This window comes from Globicephala melas, chromosome 3, assembly GCF_963455315.2.
Source record: "Globicephala melas chromosome 3, mGloMel1.2, whole genome shotgun sequence".
Taxonomy (NCBI): domain Eukaryota; kingdom Metazoa; phylum Chordata; class Mammalia; order Artiodactyla; family Delphinidae; genus Globicephala; species Globicephala melas.
The window spans coordinates 154,644,400-154,659,210 of NC_083316.1; the positions used below are offsets into that span (position 1 = coordinate 154,644,400).

General features: G+C 35.6%; 1 protein-coding gene across 1 annotated transcript in view; it reads right to left on the reverse strand.

Moving 5' to 3' along the window:
* Positions 1-1,930: 1,930 nt before the first annotated feature.
* ZNF879 (zinc finger protein 879) overlaps positions 1,931-14,811 on the reverse strand; it is a 57,321-nt gene continuing 44,440 nt past the window's right edge. Inside the window, 2 exon segments of the mRNA XM_070045294.1 lie at positions 1,931-6,030; positions 6,033-6,826. Coding sequence (XP_069901395.1) covers positions 5,989-6,030; positions 6,033-6,826 — 836 coding nt within the window. The 3' untranslated portion in view covers positions 1,931-5,988.

Sequence of the window (14,811 nt, forward strand, 5' to 3'; positions counted from 1 at the left end):
TATATATCTACTTATCTATATGTGTATATAGTTATTTTTACAGATATATAAAACTAGGATCCAGAAAGGGTATCAAACTTTCCCAAGTTCACAACAGTGAGTGGTAAAAACTAGCTCTTTTAACTCAAGTCTTTTGATTCTGAAAACAATTTTCCTTCTATATATTAGAATTGTGTTTGAAACCAAAACCTCTTCACAAAGTTTTTCTGTAGCTTCACTTGTAAACCCTAGCATTTTCCCATATGGGCCGTGATATCCTTCACTTGTAAGATTTCTGTTCTACCTTCACTTTTCCTCATTAGGTGTGGCCTTGCAGGGTTACACGTGAACTCTATACCAACTTCACTTTTCCATTAGCTGTGAATTTTGATATAAATTCAGACTCATGTTTTTTTTCTCTTGGTTGCTTTTGTCATATTAACTAAGGCACAAGATTCACCTCGTTGGTCTTGAAATGCCTAGCTCCTCCATTGTTCACCCATAGTATAATGCAACATCATGCAGACACACACAAACGCACAGGTCCTGAACAGACACAAATGTTTTTCTTGTTTTTAAAAATTATGTTTAAAATTTACATACAATAAATTTGCATTTTCTTAGAGTTCTATGAGTTTTAACACTTTCACACTATAGATCCGTGTAAGTACTACTAACCAGGATATATAACAGTTCTATCCCCCAAAAAACTCTCTTGTGCTATTGTTTTCTAGTCAAACCCTCTCTTCACCCCTAGTCCCTGGCAACCACAGATCTAGTCTCTGTGCCTATAGTTTTTGCCTTTTACATAGTGCCATATAAATGAAATCATATAGCATATAAGCTTTGTGACAGGCTTCTTTCACATAGCATAATGCCTTTGACACTCATCCACGTAGAATGTATCAACAGTTCATACCTTTTTATTGCTAAGTGGTATTCTAATATATGGATGTACCACAGTCTGTTTAACCAGTCTATTTCTGGACTCTCTTTCTGTCCCATTAATCTACATGTCTATTCTTTCACCAATATCAGTGTCTTTATTACTGTAGCTTTGTAGTAAGACTTAAAGTTGAGTATTTTGAGTCCTTCAACTTTTTCAAAATTGTTTTGGCTACCGTATTTCCTTTGCCTCCCCACTTAAATTTTAGAATCAGCTTGTCTGTATCTACAAAAAAATTCTACTGAAATTTTTATTCAAATTGCGTTAAATCCGTAGAATAAATTGATGAAAACTGCCATACTAACTATATTGTCTTCCAACTTGTAAACATGGTATGTCTCTCCATTTATTTAGATCTTTGTCATTCATCAACATTTTGTAGTTTGCAGTATTTTTATCTATGTACAATATTTCTTTACTTTCCACTTTTTTCCTTTCAGAGTTACTGCAAATGCAGTATCTTGTTTAAATTCATTTTCTAATTGTTCATTGCGAGTACACAAATACAAAAATTTTTACATGTTAATCTAGTATCTTGTGACCTTGTTAAACTCATTAGTTCTAAGAGCTTTTCTTGTTGATTCCTTGGGACAATCATGTCATCTTTGAATAGAGGCCATTTAATTTCTTCCTTTATAAACTGAATGCTTTTTTTTTGCCTGATTGCATTACAAGGACTTCCAGTATGACGTCAGTTAGGAGTGTTCAGAGTGGACATCATGACTTGTTCCTGATCTTAATCTCATTCACTTGATCACCATTAAGCATGATGTTAGTTGTGAGTTTTTGGTAGATGTCCTTTATTAGGTTAATTTCTCTTTTATTTGTAATATTCTGAGTTTTTATCATAAATGGATAATTTTGTCAAAATTTTTTTCTGCATCAATTGATATGATCATGTATTTTTTTCTCTTTCTAGTTCAGTTTGGATATATGTCAACGTATCTTCAGTTTACTGACTCTTTTCCCTGTCATCTCTATTCTGCTACTAAGTCCTTCCAATGATTCTTTTTTTTTTTTTTTGGTAAATTTCGTGACTGTATTTTTCAGTTCTAAAATTTCCATTTGGTTCCTTTTAATATATTATTTTCCTGCTGAGAATTTTGAAGTTTCCATTCAAGAATGCTCACATTTTTGGAAACATTTTTATAACACCTACTTTATAATTTCAACATTTGTGTCATCTTGGGGCAGTGCCTGTTTTCTTTTTCCTGATGAATTGTTGCAATTTTCCTGATTTTTATACTTTGTGCAATTCTGCATTATATCCTGTGCGTTTTCAATGAGACTCTGGGTCCAGATCAGGGGGTGAGTCTGGGATTATATACACAACTTTATGAGATGGCTTTCCTGAGTTTTCTTTTCTGTCACCACTCTGACACATTCCAGCTCCCAGGGGCCACTTCTATTCCTGGTCTTCTGGTTAAAATACCAAGGCTTTAGGTTCTCCTCTCTGGTACACACCTAATGGATATATCTACCTCCAGGTCCAAGTAGCAAAAAGATAGAGAAGAAAAGCAGTGGGGATTCTTCCAACCTTTTGGCCCACAGTTCCTCTGACCAGAGATAAGGGTTCTCCTCCCTCAGAGGTTTAGATGTCTGTTCAACCACCAGTGTCCTCACCACTAGAATGTCTGGGAGTGCCAGACTGGCCTTATTTCAAAATCTGGTTTCCTTCCCAAATCTGCCTGCTACCATTACTTTTCAGGATCCTCAGGCAGCGGCTCCATGCATTCTCTAGGATTTTTAGTCAGATTTAGTGGGAGATATAAGGTGGTGTGTGCTTATTCCATAAGGTGGAACCAGAACCAACCAAAGTTATTTCCAATGATTATATCCATATGGGATAAACTCTCAAACAGGAAATTTATAAGTACAAAGGAAGAATATTGACTGCAAGTTTCATATTCATCACTTTTCCAATCACATTTTGCCTCAATTTTTAATTAAAATTTGAACATACAGAAAAGTTTAGAGAATGACCAATGAACATAACTATATCCTCCACAAAGAGTCAACAACAGTTGACTAATTTTGACATATTTATTTGAAATATGCTGCAAACATCATGACTCTTCAAACTTGAAAACTTTTGCATGCATCTCCTAAGAATAAGGATATTGTCCTTTATACCTCAATACCCCCATTATACCTAGGAAAATTAAACATACCACATTATCTAATACCAATTCTATCCTCGTGTTTCCCCAAGTGTCCCCCCAAATGTCCTTACAGTTGTTCTGATTTTTCTGAATCAGATCCCAAATAAGAGTCACACCTTGCAGTTGGTTATATCTCGAGTGTCTTAATCTAGAAGACTCCATTTTTTGTTTTATTACATTGGCTTTTTGAAAAGTCCAGACAAGCTGTCATGTGTAGTAACTCACATTCTGGGTTTAATTCCTTACTATGTAATTCAACTTGTTCCTCTATTCCTTGTATTTCTTGTGACAGGAAGATCAGTCTAGATAAGAGATTTAATTAGATTTTCATCAAAATTTTTTTGGCAAGAATACATCACAATGATCATGTGTACTTCATACTGCATCTTGTCACGAGTCACATGTCAGGTTGTCCCACTAGTAGAGAAATTAAGTTTGACAGCCAGATCTCTCCATTATAAAGGCATATCTTTCCTTTGCAATTGGTATCTGTGATCTTTTGACATCATGTAAATAATGTTTGTTAATTTTTTTTCACCTAATAGGGTTTCCCCATCCATTGAACATGCCTGATTTAATTACAGTAAGGGTTGTAAGATGGTGGTTTTTCTAAATCTGTCACTCCATGTACAATGAACGATGACATTCTTCAAATAAGTACATAAAGAGCTTTTCTTTTTTTTTCTCTATTTTTTCATTATAGGCTCATTTTATTTTACTTAACATGTTATAACCAATTACTGTGATTATTCTTTTTGATGTTTAAATTGTCCTAAATTTGACCTGTGGGAGCTCCTTTAAATTGTCCCCCAGGTCCTTCTGACATTATCCCATTAGTCTCTGCGTGCTTTGTTTCATTAAAAATATTCCAGGCATACCTTACATTTTCCATGTTCCAAATATGGAATCAGCCATTTCTCCAAGGAGCCCTAGTTCCTTTTAGTGGGAAATGGCATTTAGAAACCAAAATCTTCGTACTAAGTTTGGTCACTGCTATTGGGTAATCAAATATGTTTTTATCTAGAATATCTTGCAAATGGCTCTGTATGATGTTAAAAACTGGGGTTTAAAATCTTCATTTTCCTTATAAATATACTTAAATATATAAGAAAACACTTTTTTTGGCCGTGTCATGCAGCTTGCGGAATCTTAGTTCCCTGACCAGGGATGGAACTAGGGCCCTGGCAGTGAAAGCACTGACTCCTAACCACTGGACCACCAGGGAATTCCCAAGAGAACACTTTCTAATGAGCTAAGACAAGTCAAATGCTGAATGCTTGAGTTTAATTCTAAAACCTTTCTCAGATAGAGAGTTCTAAATAATTTTACTAGAACAATTTTTTGAATGATACCAATTGTGAAAGTAAAATATAAAATTGGAGGAAGTAGGCCCAGGGGAAAATGAAATCTTTCTAAAAAACACGGAAAATGTTTGGATAACCAGTTTTAACTGATGATTAGAATGTTTAATAATAAAATATTCATGTATCACTTTACACAAAAGAAGTCCTAAAAGATGTGTAAACAAAAATAAACAAAAAGGCAATCTTGTACGTGAAACCCCCAAATGCAATTTCACCATCCGTACCTCAGCTGGGTTTCAGGATTTATGTACAGTTACTAAAACAGCAGGTATAATTAGGGACATATAATAAAAAGAAAAAACATGATTTTAAGTCAATTATTAAGATTAAAGTCAGGGGGAACTTATCAAACATAAAAATAAAACTGATTAAATTAATGCAATTGTGCCTAACCAGTTTACAAAACAAATAGCTTTGGGACTTGGACTCTTGGGACTTGAGGTTGGAAATGAACCTAAAATTACCACATAAAAACTGAAGACCTAGATTCTAGTCTTAACGCTACTCAATAAGCTCAATTTCTTCATTAGTAAAATGAAAGGCTATAAATAAACTAAATTAAAATCTCTCCTGGCTCTAATGAGCTACCAGGTGTATAATCAGATTCTGGAAATATATCCCTTCTGCAACCTATAAGAGAGTATTTGCATGACAGTCTCTCCATTTGTTTCAGTTTACTCCAACTTCTAAAGACTATTCAGCAATCATATCATATAAAAAATAATATAAGGAAAAGGAAGAGACACCACTGGGCAAAATTTTAATTTTCAAAACTAAATTCTAAATTAATAAAACCACATTTTTTAATCATCAAAGACTTTTGGGAAAAATATACATATAATCCAAAATTCTGTGTGTGTATATATACACATGCATACATACACATTTATGTGGATACATGTATAAGTATAGATTGCTGGTGAGGCAGTTCATAAAAAGTGAGCTTGATTATTTCCATGTGAAAATCTAAATTTAAAGAAGTCCTTTCTATTTTTAGCTTCTCTTTATGAAAGAAAGCATGTCCTACATCTGTCTGCCATTTTAGAAAATAAGGCTCCATACTTATTCACGTTATTAATAACTCAATGACTATTTTTAAAAGAAAATTCATATTGAAGATTACTGTTAGAAAGGAATAAAATCTAATGAAGGAAATAAAACTTACATTCCATTATTTTCATGTTTTTTAAACTTAGGACTTTTACATTTTTCTATGAATTTAAAATTTTTATGTTTTTAGAAACCTTATAATTTACTGGTTCTTATAAAATTTGACAAGTCAGTGCTCTTAATATTCGTTGATTAATTTTACCATTACTTAATGGTAACTATTTTCTCTAGAAGAAGAAGAAAAAAAGACTTGATCTATCAGAAGTCTGTGCCCTATTTATTATTCTCCTGATTATTCTCCAATGAAAAATCTTAAATTATTTGAGAGATGAATTAAACCTCACAGGGCTTTTCTCCTCTAAGAAATTCTCTGATCCCATATTCCTTCCATTTATAGAGTTTTTCTTTATTGTGAACTTTTTTGTGTCTACAAAGGTTTGATCTGTAACTGTAGGCTTTCCCACATTCCATACATTTATAGAGTTTCTCTCCAGTATGGATTCTCTCATGTTCAGTTAGGAATGAATATTGGCTGAAAGCTTTTCCACACTGATTACACTGATAGGGTTTCTCTCCAGTATGAATTCTCTGATGCCTATAAAGGTTAGATTTGCAACCAAGGGCTTTCCCACATTCTCCACATGTGTAAAGTTTTTCCCCAGTATGAATTTTCTGATGTTCATTAAAGGATGAATACTGGTTGAAGGCTTTCCCACATTCATTACAGTGATATGGTTTTTGTCCAGTATGAATACGCTGATGTTCAATAAGGGTTGAGATGCGAGTGAAGTTTCTCCCACATTCCAAGCATTTACACAGTTGTTCTCCAGTATGAAGCCTCTGATGTTCAGCCAGGGATGTAAACTGGATGTAACTTTTCCCACATTCACTACATTTATAGGGTTTCTCACCTGTATGGATTCTTTGATGTCTATGAAGTTTTGCTCTACAATTGAAGGCCTTCTCACATTCTCCACATTTATAGAGTTTCTCTCCAGTATGAATTCTCTGATGTACAGTGAGGGTTGAACACTGGCTAAAGGCTTTACCACATTCCTTGCACTGATAGGGTTTCTCTCCAGTATGCACTCTCAGATGTTTGATAAGGGTTGAACTACTGCTAAATGCTTTCTCACATTCATTACATTTGTAAGGTTTCTCTCCAGTATGAATTCTCTGATGGGCAAGAAGGGATGATCTGTGGCTGAAGGTTTTCCCACACTCATTACATTTGTAAGGTTTCTCACCAGTATGAATTCTCTGGTGTTCAGTAAGATGTAGACTCTGGTTGAAGCTTTTTCCATATTCACTGTAAATATGAGCTTTTTCTCCTGGGTAAATCTGGAAACACCTCATTAGATCAAAATTCTGTTTAAAATCTCCCCCAGAAGTATAATATATATTGGGTATCCTTTCTATAGGAGCACTTTGTTGTCTAACAAGAACTGTATTTATAAATAAGCCTTTCCCTAATTCAAGACTTGTCTGGTTTCCAGCTTCACTGATGGTTTTTTTGTGTGAGGCCATCATTTGCCTGAGAGGTTTTTTCTGTTGCTCTTGCTGTCTCCTGCCCTCAAATTCCAAAGTTTCTCCAAACGTGACATCCAAGTGACCAAACTTAATGGATTTTTTCTTTATTATTCCCTGAGATGTTTCTTCTATAGAAATGTCCTGTTCAGGAGGCAATGCTTCTATTTCAGGCCATGTCTTGAAACCTGGAATAAATCAGAAGAATTAATGGCTCCTCTGCTGGAAGAGATAAATATGCATCAGTGGGACAAAAACATTGGCAATGATACATATAAAAGAGGTTTGATACCATCTGATCTCCAATATGAACTTGAATCTGGAGAAAAACAAAATGGAATGGAAGGAGAAGTAAATAGGTTAAGGAATGTGGGAGAATACAGTGGACAAATTAACAGTGACAGTGAAGACACTGCCACTTGAGAGAAGTAAAGGTAGGAATCTTTTAGAGAATAATGAAAGTCTACAAGAGATGTGAAGTTCTGAAGTATGCCCAAGCTCCAAGCTCAGATCTGATTCTAAGTGAAAAGATTTAGTTTGAGCTGATTCTAAGAAACTCTGAGTTAACTCTTAGCTTACTTTAATCAATCCATAATTGAAAATAGATTAAAATTAGATCACTGTAATTAGGTAATTGTATGTATTTAAATAAACTATACAACTTAAGTAAAATATAGGTTATTTATGTTAATAAAATCCATCCAGCTTTAGTATTAAAATATATTTTATTAAAATTAAATAAGAACAAGAAATACAGGCTATAAATCTGTATACAAATATAGATTTTTCTTAATGATCCATGGAAAACCTAACAGTTTGGATTTTCAAGGATCAACCAAGGTACTTTCTCTTTTTATCCTTTCCCACAATATGACCTTCCCTGCCCATCTAGAAACTTACCCTACTACTCTAATCTCATTTACTTACAGAAACTCAATTATTTAAGCCTAAATAATCCACCTCTTTCTTAGAATTTCAAAACACATTTTCAAAATATTTAATTACTTAACATATATATAAAGTCTGCGAAAATAATTCAAGTATTTGTTCCAGGAGAGCAGTGGATATGTCTTATGATGATCTGTTAATTCCTTATTGTGTACAAGACAAGTACACAATTAGAATGTCTTAGATAAAAAAAAAAAAATGAACAAGCACAGGGAATGAGGTGCAAAAGTTATTCTGAAGGTCAGGTGACCTTGAAAAGGAAAAGAGATTCTCTCTTCTCTTACTGGACTCCTGAGAATCAGTCATTTATTGAACAAATACTGAATAATCAGCAATGATAATATGAAATAAATAAATGGCCAAACAGTAATAGTTCATTTCTACATGATGTGAGAAGCCTCAACTGCATAATTCAGGTTTGAGGTTCAGAGAATGAAGATACAAATATCAACAATATTAGTAAAGAATGGTTGTATGAAGGAAGATGGACAATAGAGATGGGTTGGATTTCAATAGAAAAAGAAAAGAGGATCCTGTGAGTCAGAAAGAAGGCCTGTCAAAGTCATCTGTGGGGAAAGTAAACCTATTTAGGGGAGGCTGATTGACTAAAGAAGGAAATCCAGGTTGGAATTAGTTAAAATTTTGGTTAAGCACAGTGAGGACAAATATAGAGTTACTGAATAACTAGTAGAAGAATTTAGAAAAATCTAGATAACAGAAGGTGTCATAAGTTCTTAGACAGATAATAATAAGACAAAAGTGGTCATATTTGGTAAACTGAACAGCTTGGATCAGAGGAAGGACAGAATGGAATCTGAAAAATAATGTAGCTGCAATGATCTGGCTGGACTGAGTACTTTGAGCCTCACTGGCACTGAGTTAATCACAGAGGCAACTCAATTCAATTAAAATTGAATTTGAAAAATTTTTAAAAATATTACTAAAGCCAATATATTAGATGCTAGAGGCACAAAATTCAAAGACCTGGTCTCTCCCTTAAGTATGCACAATCTTATTAGAAAAATACCTAATACTAATAAATATAAACACAATAACTATAATTCATCATGATAGATACCATAATAAATGTGCTCAAGGTATGTAGAAAGTGATATATGAACACAAATGATGGAAAATTAATGCTGACTGGGAAGTAGGAAAGATAAGGAAAACCTACAGATAAGAGTGGCATTTTAGGTAGACAGATGGATCTTGAAGGATAAGTAGTCTTCCAGTGGATAAGGTGGAAGAGGTGACTCAAGCTGAAGGAATAACACACAAATGATAATGAGTACACAGATATGGCCAGAACACTGATCTGAAGTGGAAGTGGCCATTGATGAGACCATAAAGGAATATGGAGACAGGCTATGAAGTAGGTTTAATGTCACATTAAGGAATCTTACTTTACTCCAAGGATAACAGAGAAACAATATAGTCCCTTAAGGTATAGGGTTAACACCTGAGTTTCAAAAAGATCACTTTGCTGATGGCATGGAAGGTGGGTGAGGAGAGGCTCAGAGAGGGTAGGTAACTTTCCCATAGCTCATAAAACTTGTAAGTAGTGGTAAAGTGAAATTTGGAATGTCTAAATTCAAACCATGATCTTGAATGTTATACTGCACTGCTTACTAACTCTTTATTTGTAGAAAACTGTATTTTAATAAAGTTGAAAACTATTTGTTGAGAGAAGAGTGAAAAAAAGATGTTAACAAAAGCAAGAATCATAGATTAAAGGTTAAGCCACAAAGACAGAAGCAAAATATTGGCAAATCTATGTCCTATGGTGAATAGAAATGACATTGGGGATCTATTTAGGTTTCTTTCATCAGATTTCAGCTTTCTAGCTCTGTGACCAAAGTACTTTAAGATCTTTGATACTCTGTTTCTTCAGATATAAAAAGAAGTATATAAATTTGATCATCTTTAAGTGATCCTCCAATCCTGACAACCTACAGTTTTATGATAAAGACCAACTAGATTAGACTAGGCTGGAAGACTGGTCAGCAAACTATGGATCTCTGGACCAAATTCAGCTGCTACCTGTTTTTGTAAAGTTCTATTAGAATACAGCCACACCTATTCGTCTAAGTACTGTCTCTGGCTGCTTTTGCACTACAACCACAGAGTTAAATGGTTGCAACGGAGACCTTATGGTCCCCAAAGCCAAAATATTTACAATCTGGCCCTTTATAGGAAAAGTTTGCTGACCCCTGGACTAGAAAGGCTACAGTGGTTATGTTAATGACAGCTGATTGAATATAATAGTGGGAGATGACAACCCAGTCTCCAAGAAAATAAAAGGGAAATGTTAAGAAATCAGAGACAAAGGAATGTTGACAATACTTTGAAATGTGTGGGTGGTAGAAGAAATGAAAAAAATTATAAAAAATTCAAAATATGGCAGAAGGTGTAAAGTATTTAATATCTATCAGACATGAACATGTGTTAACGCAGATGGAAAGAAAACCATGAAGACCAAGAGGCCAAAGACGGTAGAATAACATGAATGAGCCTGCAAAAAAAGGGAAAGGGAAAGAGAATGCAGGGAGTGGTATGAGAAGGAAGATGTCAATACAAGGACCTTCTTGATGCAAAGAAAACCATTACAACCAAGGAGCCTTGTCAAGGGGTCCTGAGCATTTCAATAAGGCTCAGAATTTCCAGGGAAGTTTTCAGAGCACTCCTCATGACCTGCTCATGTATAAAGACACTTGTGCCCACCCCCCAGTCACTTACTCACCTAGGCAGGTATCTTGAGGGATTTCTCTTTCCACCATACAGGGATCTTCTCCATGTTGCAACTTGCAGATCAACTTTGGCATTGAAAATGGAATCCCTGCTCATGAGTAAGGAAATGGAGTTTGAACAAATGGCATGAAGAGCAACCCCAGAACTAACTAACTGGAGCCTATAGGGCAGAGAAGGCAGCATAAGCACTCCTGAGGGGGACTGAGGCCTTTAGGGGGATGGAGGAAACAATATAGGGCCCTGGCTATAAATCCCTCTAAGATGTGAGTCCTACATGTTTTTCAGAATCTAAACTGGGCTCTAGTCATTGGAATAGGAGGGAACTGATCAGGAGGTGGGGCGGGAGGAAGGCAGAGGATGAACAGCAGCATGAAGGGCATCACAACAAACAGGTACACTTTCAATTCTACACCGATTTTTCCTTTCCCAGGGGCACACAGGATAGAAACCTGCAGACTCTGAACCTCAGAGGGAGCTCTAAAGTGCTCCCACGGCAGACTCTCCATGACAAGCAAGGCTCCTTACCCAGCGAGACCAAGGTGCTGTAGTTCTCCAGCATCACCTCCCGGTACAAGGTTCTCTGGGCAGAGTCCAGGTGCAACCACTCGTTCCGGCTGAAGAGCACAGCTATATCCCTAAACGTCACTGACTCCTGTAATGGCAAACCCATTCCTGTTCACCCAGGAACATCTTCTCCTCTGGAAGACTTGGTAAGAAGGTGACACTGGGATGTGTAGTAACCATTCTGAAAATGTCTCAGGATTCTAAATATTTCAAAGCAACTATTTACGTTATTTTTGGAACCACCCATCAACTATTAAACAAATATTTATTGAGTACCCACTTGGAGCAAAGACACATGGCATGTACTGTGATATGGAAAAAAGGGCAAATTTCCTGCCAAGAGGGAATTTATATCCCACCCTGGGATCTGTCAGAGTAACTGAACACATCCATTTACCTCCCTCCCACTCAAAATCCAAATTAAATGAAAGGAAAAAAATCAGAGAACATTTAGAGCAGTGCTGGAAAACTAGGGAAAATATCATTAGTAGAACAGAAATAAAAAGGAATTTCTGAGACATAAAGCAAATAATAAAAATAATATTAGTTAATGTTTATTGAACACTTACATGTTAGGGACTATGATAGAAACTTTGTATACAGTAACCCATTTAATTTTCACAGACATTCTATTAGGAAGATACTATAATTAAAACATTTTGCAGATAAAGAAACAGTTCAGAAAGGTTACAAAATTTTCCCAAGGTAAAACTGTTAGAGTGGTGGAGCTCCTAACTGAATTCAGAGAGACAGGTCTCTAAGATATATTGTCAGATGGGTTTCCACTGACTATGAAAATTAAAAGAACCAAACTACCTGCAAGACTATAGAGGTGCAAAAGGGAACTGCTGAGAAGGTAAGTTCTTCCAAAAGAATCCCAGTTAAACCCCAAAATGTAAGAAAGCAGAGGTTGGACAGCCACCAATTCTTGTATGAAAGAGTCTAAGGGAGTAACAGTACAATGCTTAGTGGGTATTTTGTTGAGAATCTATCAAAATGTAAAAGGTATATTACTTTAACCTTGCATTTCTAAATACTTCTAGGATTCTACTTCAAGGAATAATCACACACTGTGTAGGGATATTTGTTGAAGGATGTTCACTAAAACATTACTTTTAAGTTAATGGTTATGGTAGGCTGAATAATAAACCTGTAAACATTATACATATGACAAAGGGACTCTGAGGATCTGCTGAAGGGTTTTGAGAGGGGGCGATTATTCTGGATTATTATCCAGGGGGATCTATAACGGTCCTTCTAAGAACACAAAAGGAATCAGAGTCAGAAGAAGAGAAGGCTATATGATGATGGAAGCAGAGACTGAAGTGATATGCTTTGAAGATGGTTGAAAGGGCCATAAACCAAGGAACAGAGGGGGCCACCAGAAGGTGAAAACAAGGCCAGGAAACAGATTTTCACCCCAGAGCCTCCAGAAAGAAGCAGCCCTGCTGAGAACTGGACCTTAAGCCAGTGAAACTGATTTCACACTTCTGACCTCCACAACTGTAGGAGAATAAATTTATGTTATTTTAAGCCATAGAGTTTGTGGTAATTTGTTACAGAAACAATGGGAAACTAATACAATGGTGAAAATTTGAAGACAACCTACGTTATCAATAAGGGAATTTATACTGCATAAGCAGTATAAGCAATTTATACTGCATTTAGTCCATGAAATGTTATATAGCCATTAAATAGAATGAGATAGATTTGTATGCCTGACATTGGAATTTGACCGTGATATACTACTGATTCATATGAAAAAGCAAGCTGCCAGTCTGTATGTGTTGAAACATTCTTTATCTATATATGCATATGTGCATACAAAAATATCTGAAAGAATACAACAAGCTGTCCACCCAGATTACTCTTTGATATTTTAGAAAGGGACAGAAAGGCAACCTTTCACTTATTATGTTATACCGTTCAATTAGGCTTAATTTTTTTACAGGGTGTATGCTTGTTTTGAAATTTTTTTAGATTCCACTTTAATTTACATGTTCACCTTTAGCTATACCTCTTTGCATTTTTAGTGGTTGCTGAGAATTATAATACACATTCTTAGTTCTTTATAGTGTATTTAGAGCTAATATATGATTTCACATAGAATGCAAGAACCTCGCAAATATATGGTTCTTCTTCATGCTACAGTTATTACAAAGATTTTCTCAGTTCATATAGTTGACAGGACTCATCAGACTGCTCTGAGACTACTCATGGAAGGCAAAGGGTACAATGCAGCAAGATAAACACTGTGCAAGAAAGTCTTTATGGAAGTCAGAGATATTCCATGTGCAATCTCCCCTTATCCGCACGCACAGACTATGCTGTGTCTCTGGAGCTATACAAGAAATTTTGGTTTAGGGGAGCTCAAAGGATAAACACTCGGCAGGGGCCTTTTGTGTATCAAGCAAGGCTTGTCAAACCATATAGGCCAGCTGCAAACCAGCAGTGAAGAAGATGACCCCGGGGGTGGTCAGTGGCATTTAAGGACCACATCCACTTCCCTTATCCTGGCCAGGAATCAAAAACAGCCATCCAGGCATCCCTGGAGACAAAGATAGAGCTTTTCCAGTCCAGACATAAAGGAATTCTATATCCACGGTAGTTATATGCATTATTACATCCACTTACACGATAAACTCCATAACACAGTATTATACTTTTGCTTTAAACAATCATATCATCTTAAAGAAACTGAGAAGAAAAATTAGTTATATATTTCTATAATATAAATATATTTATTCAGACAAATATAAATATATATATATATTTATATTTATCCATTTCTTATACTCTTCATTTCCTTCCTAAGATTAGGTCTGGTATTATTTCCTTTTAACTTGAAGAACTTCTTTTAGAATATCTTGTAGTGCAGGCCTGCTGACAATGAATTAGCTTTGTTTTCTTTTATCTGAAAATGCCTTTATTTCATCTTCATTCTTTTTTTTTTTTTTTTTTTTTTTTTTTGGTACGTGAGCCTCTCTCTGTTGTGGCCTCTCCCTTTGCGGAGCACAGGCTCCAGACGTGCAGGCTCAGTGGCCATGGCTCACAGGCCGAGCCGCTCCACGGCATGTAGGATCTTCCCGGACCAGGGCACAAACCCATGTCCCCTGCATCGGCAGGTGGACTCTCAACCACTGCGCCACCAGGGAAGCCCCATCTTCATTCTTGAAGAATATTTTCATTGGTTATAGAATTCTGGGTTGACAGTTTTTTTCTTTCAGCATATAAAAGGTCATTATTGTTTTCTGGCCACTGTTGTTTCTCATGAGGAGCCAATGGACATTCAAATATTGATTCTCCGTATGTAATGTGATATTTTTTTTCTGTCTGCTTTAAAAATCTTTGGTTTTCAGTGATTTGTCTATGACTTCTCTGCCTAATATCATAGGCACTAGCCACAAATGGATATTAAGTGCTTAAAATGTGGCTAGTCTGAATTGTGATGTGCTGTTAT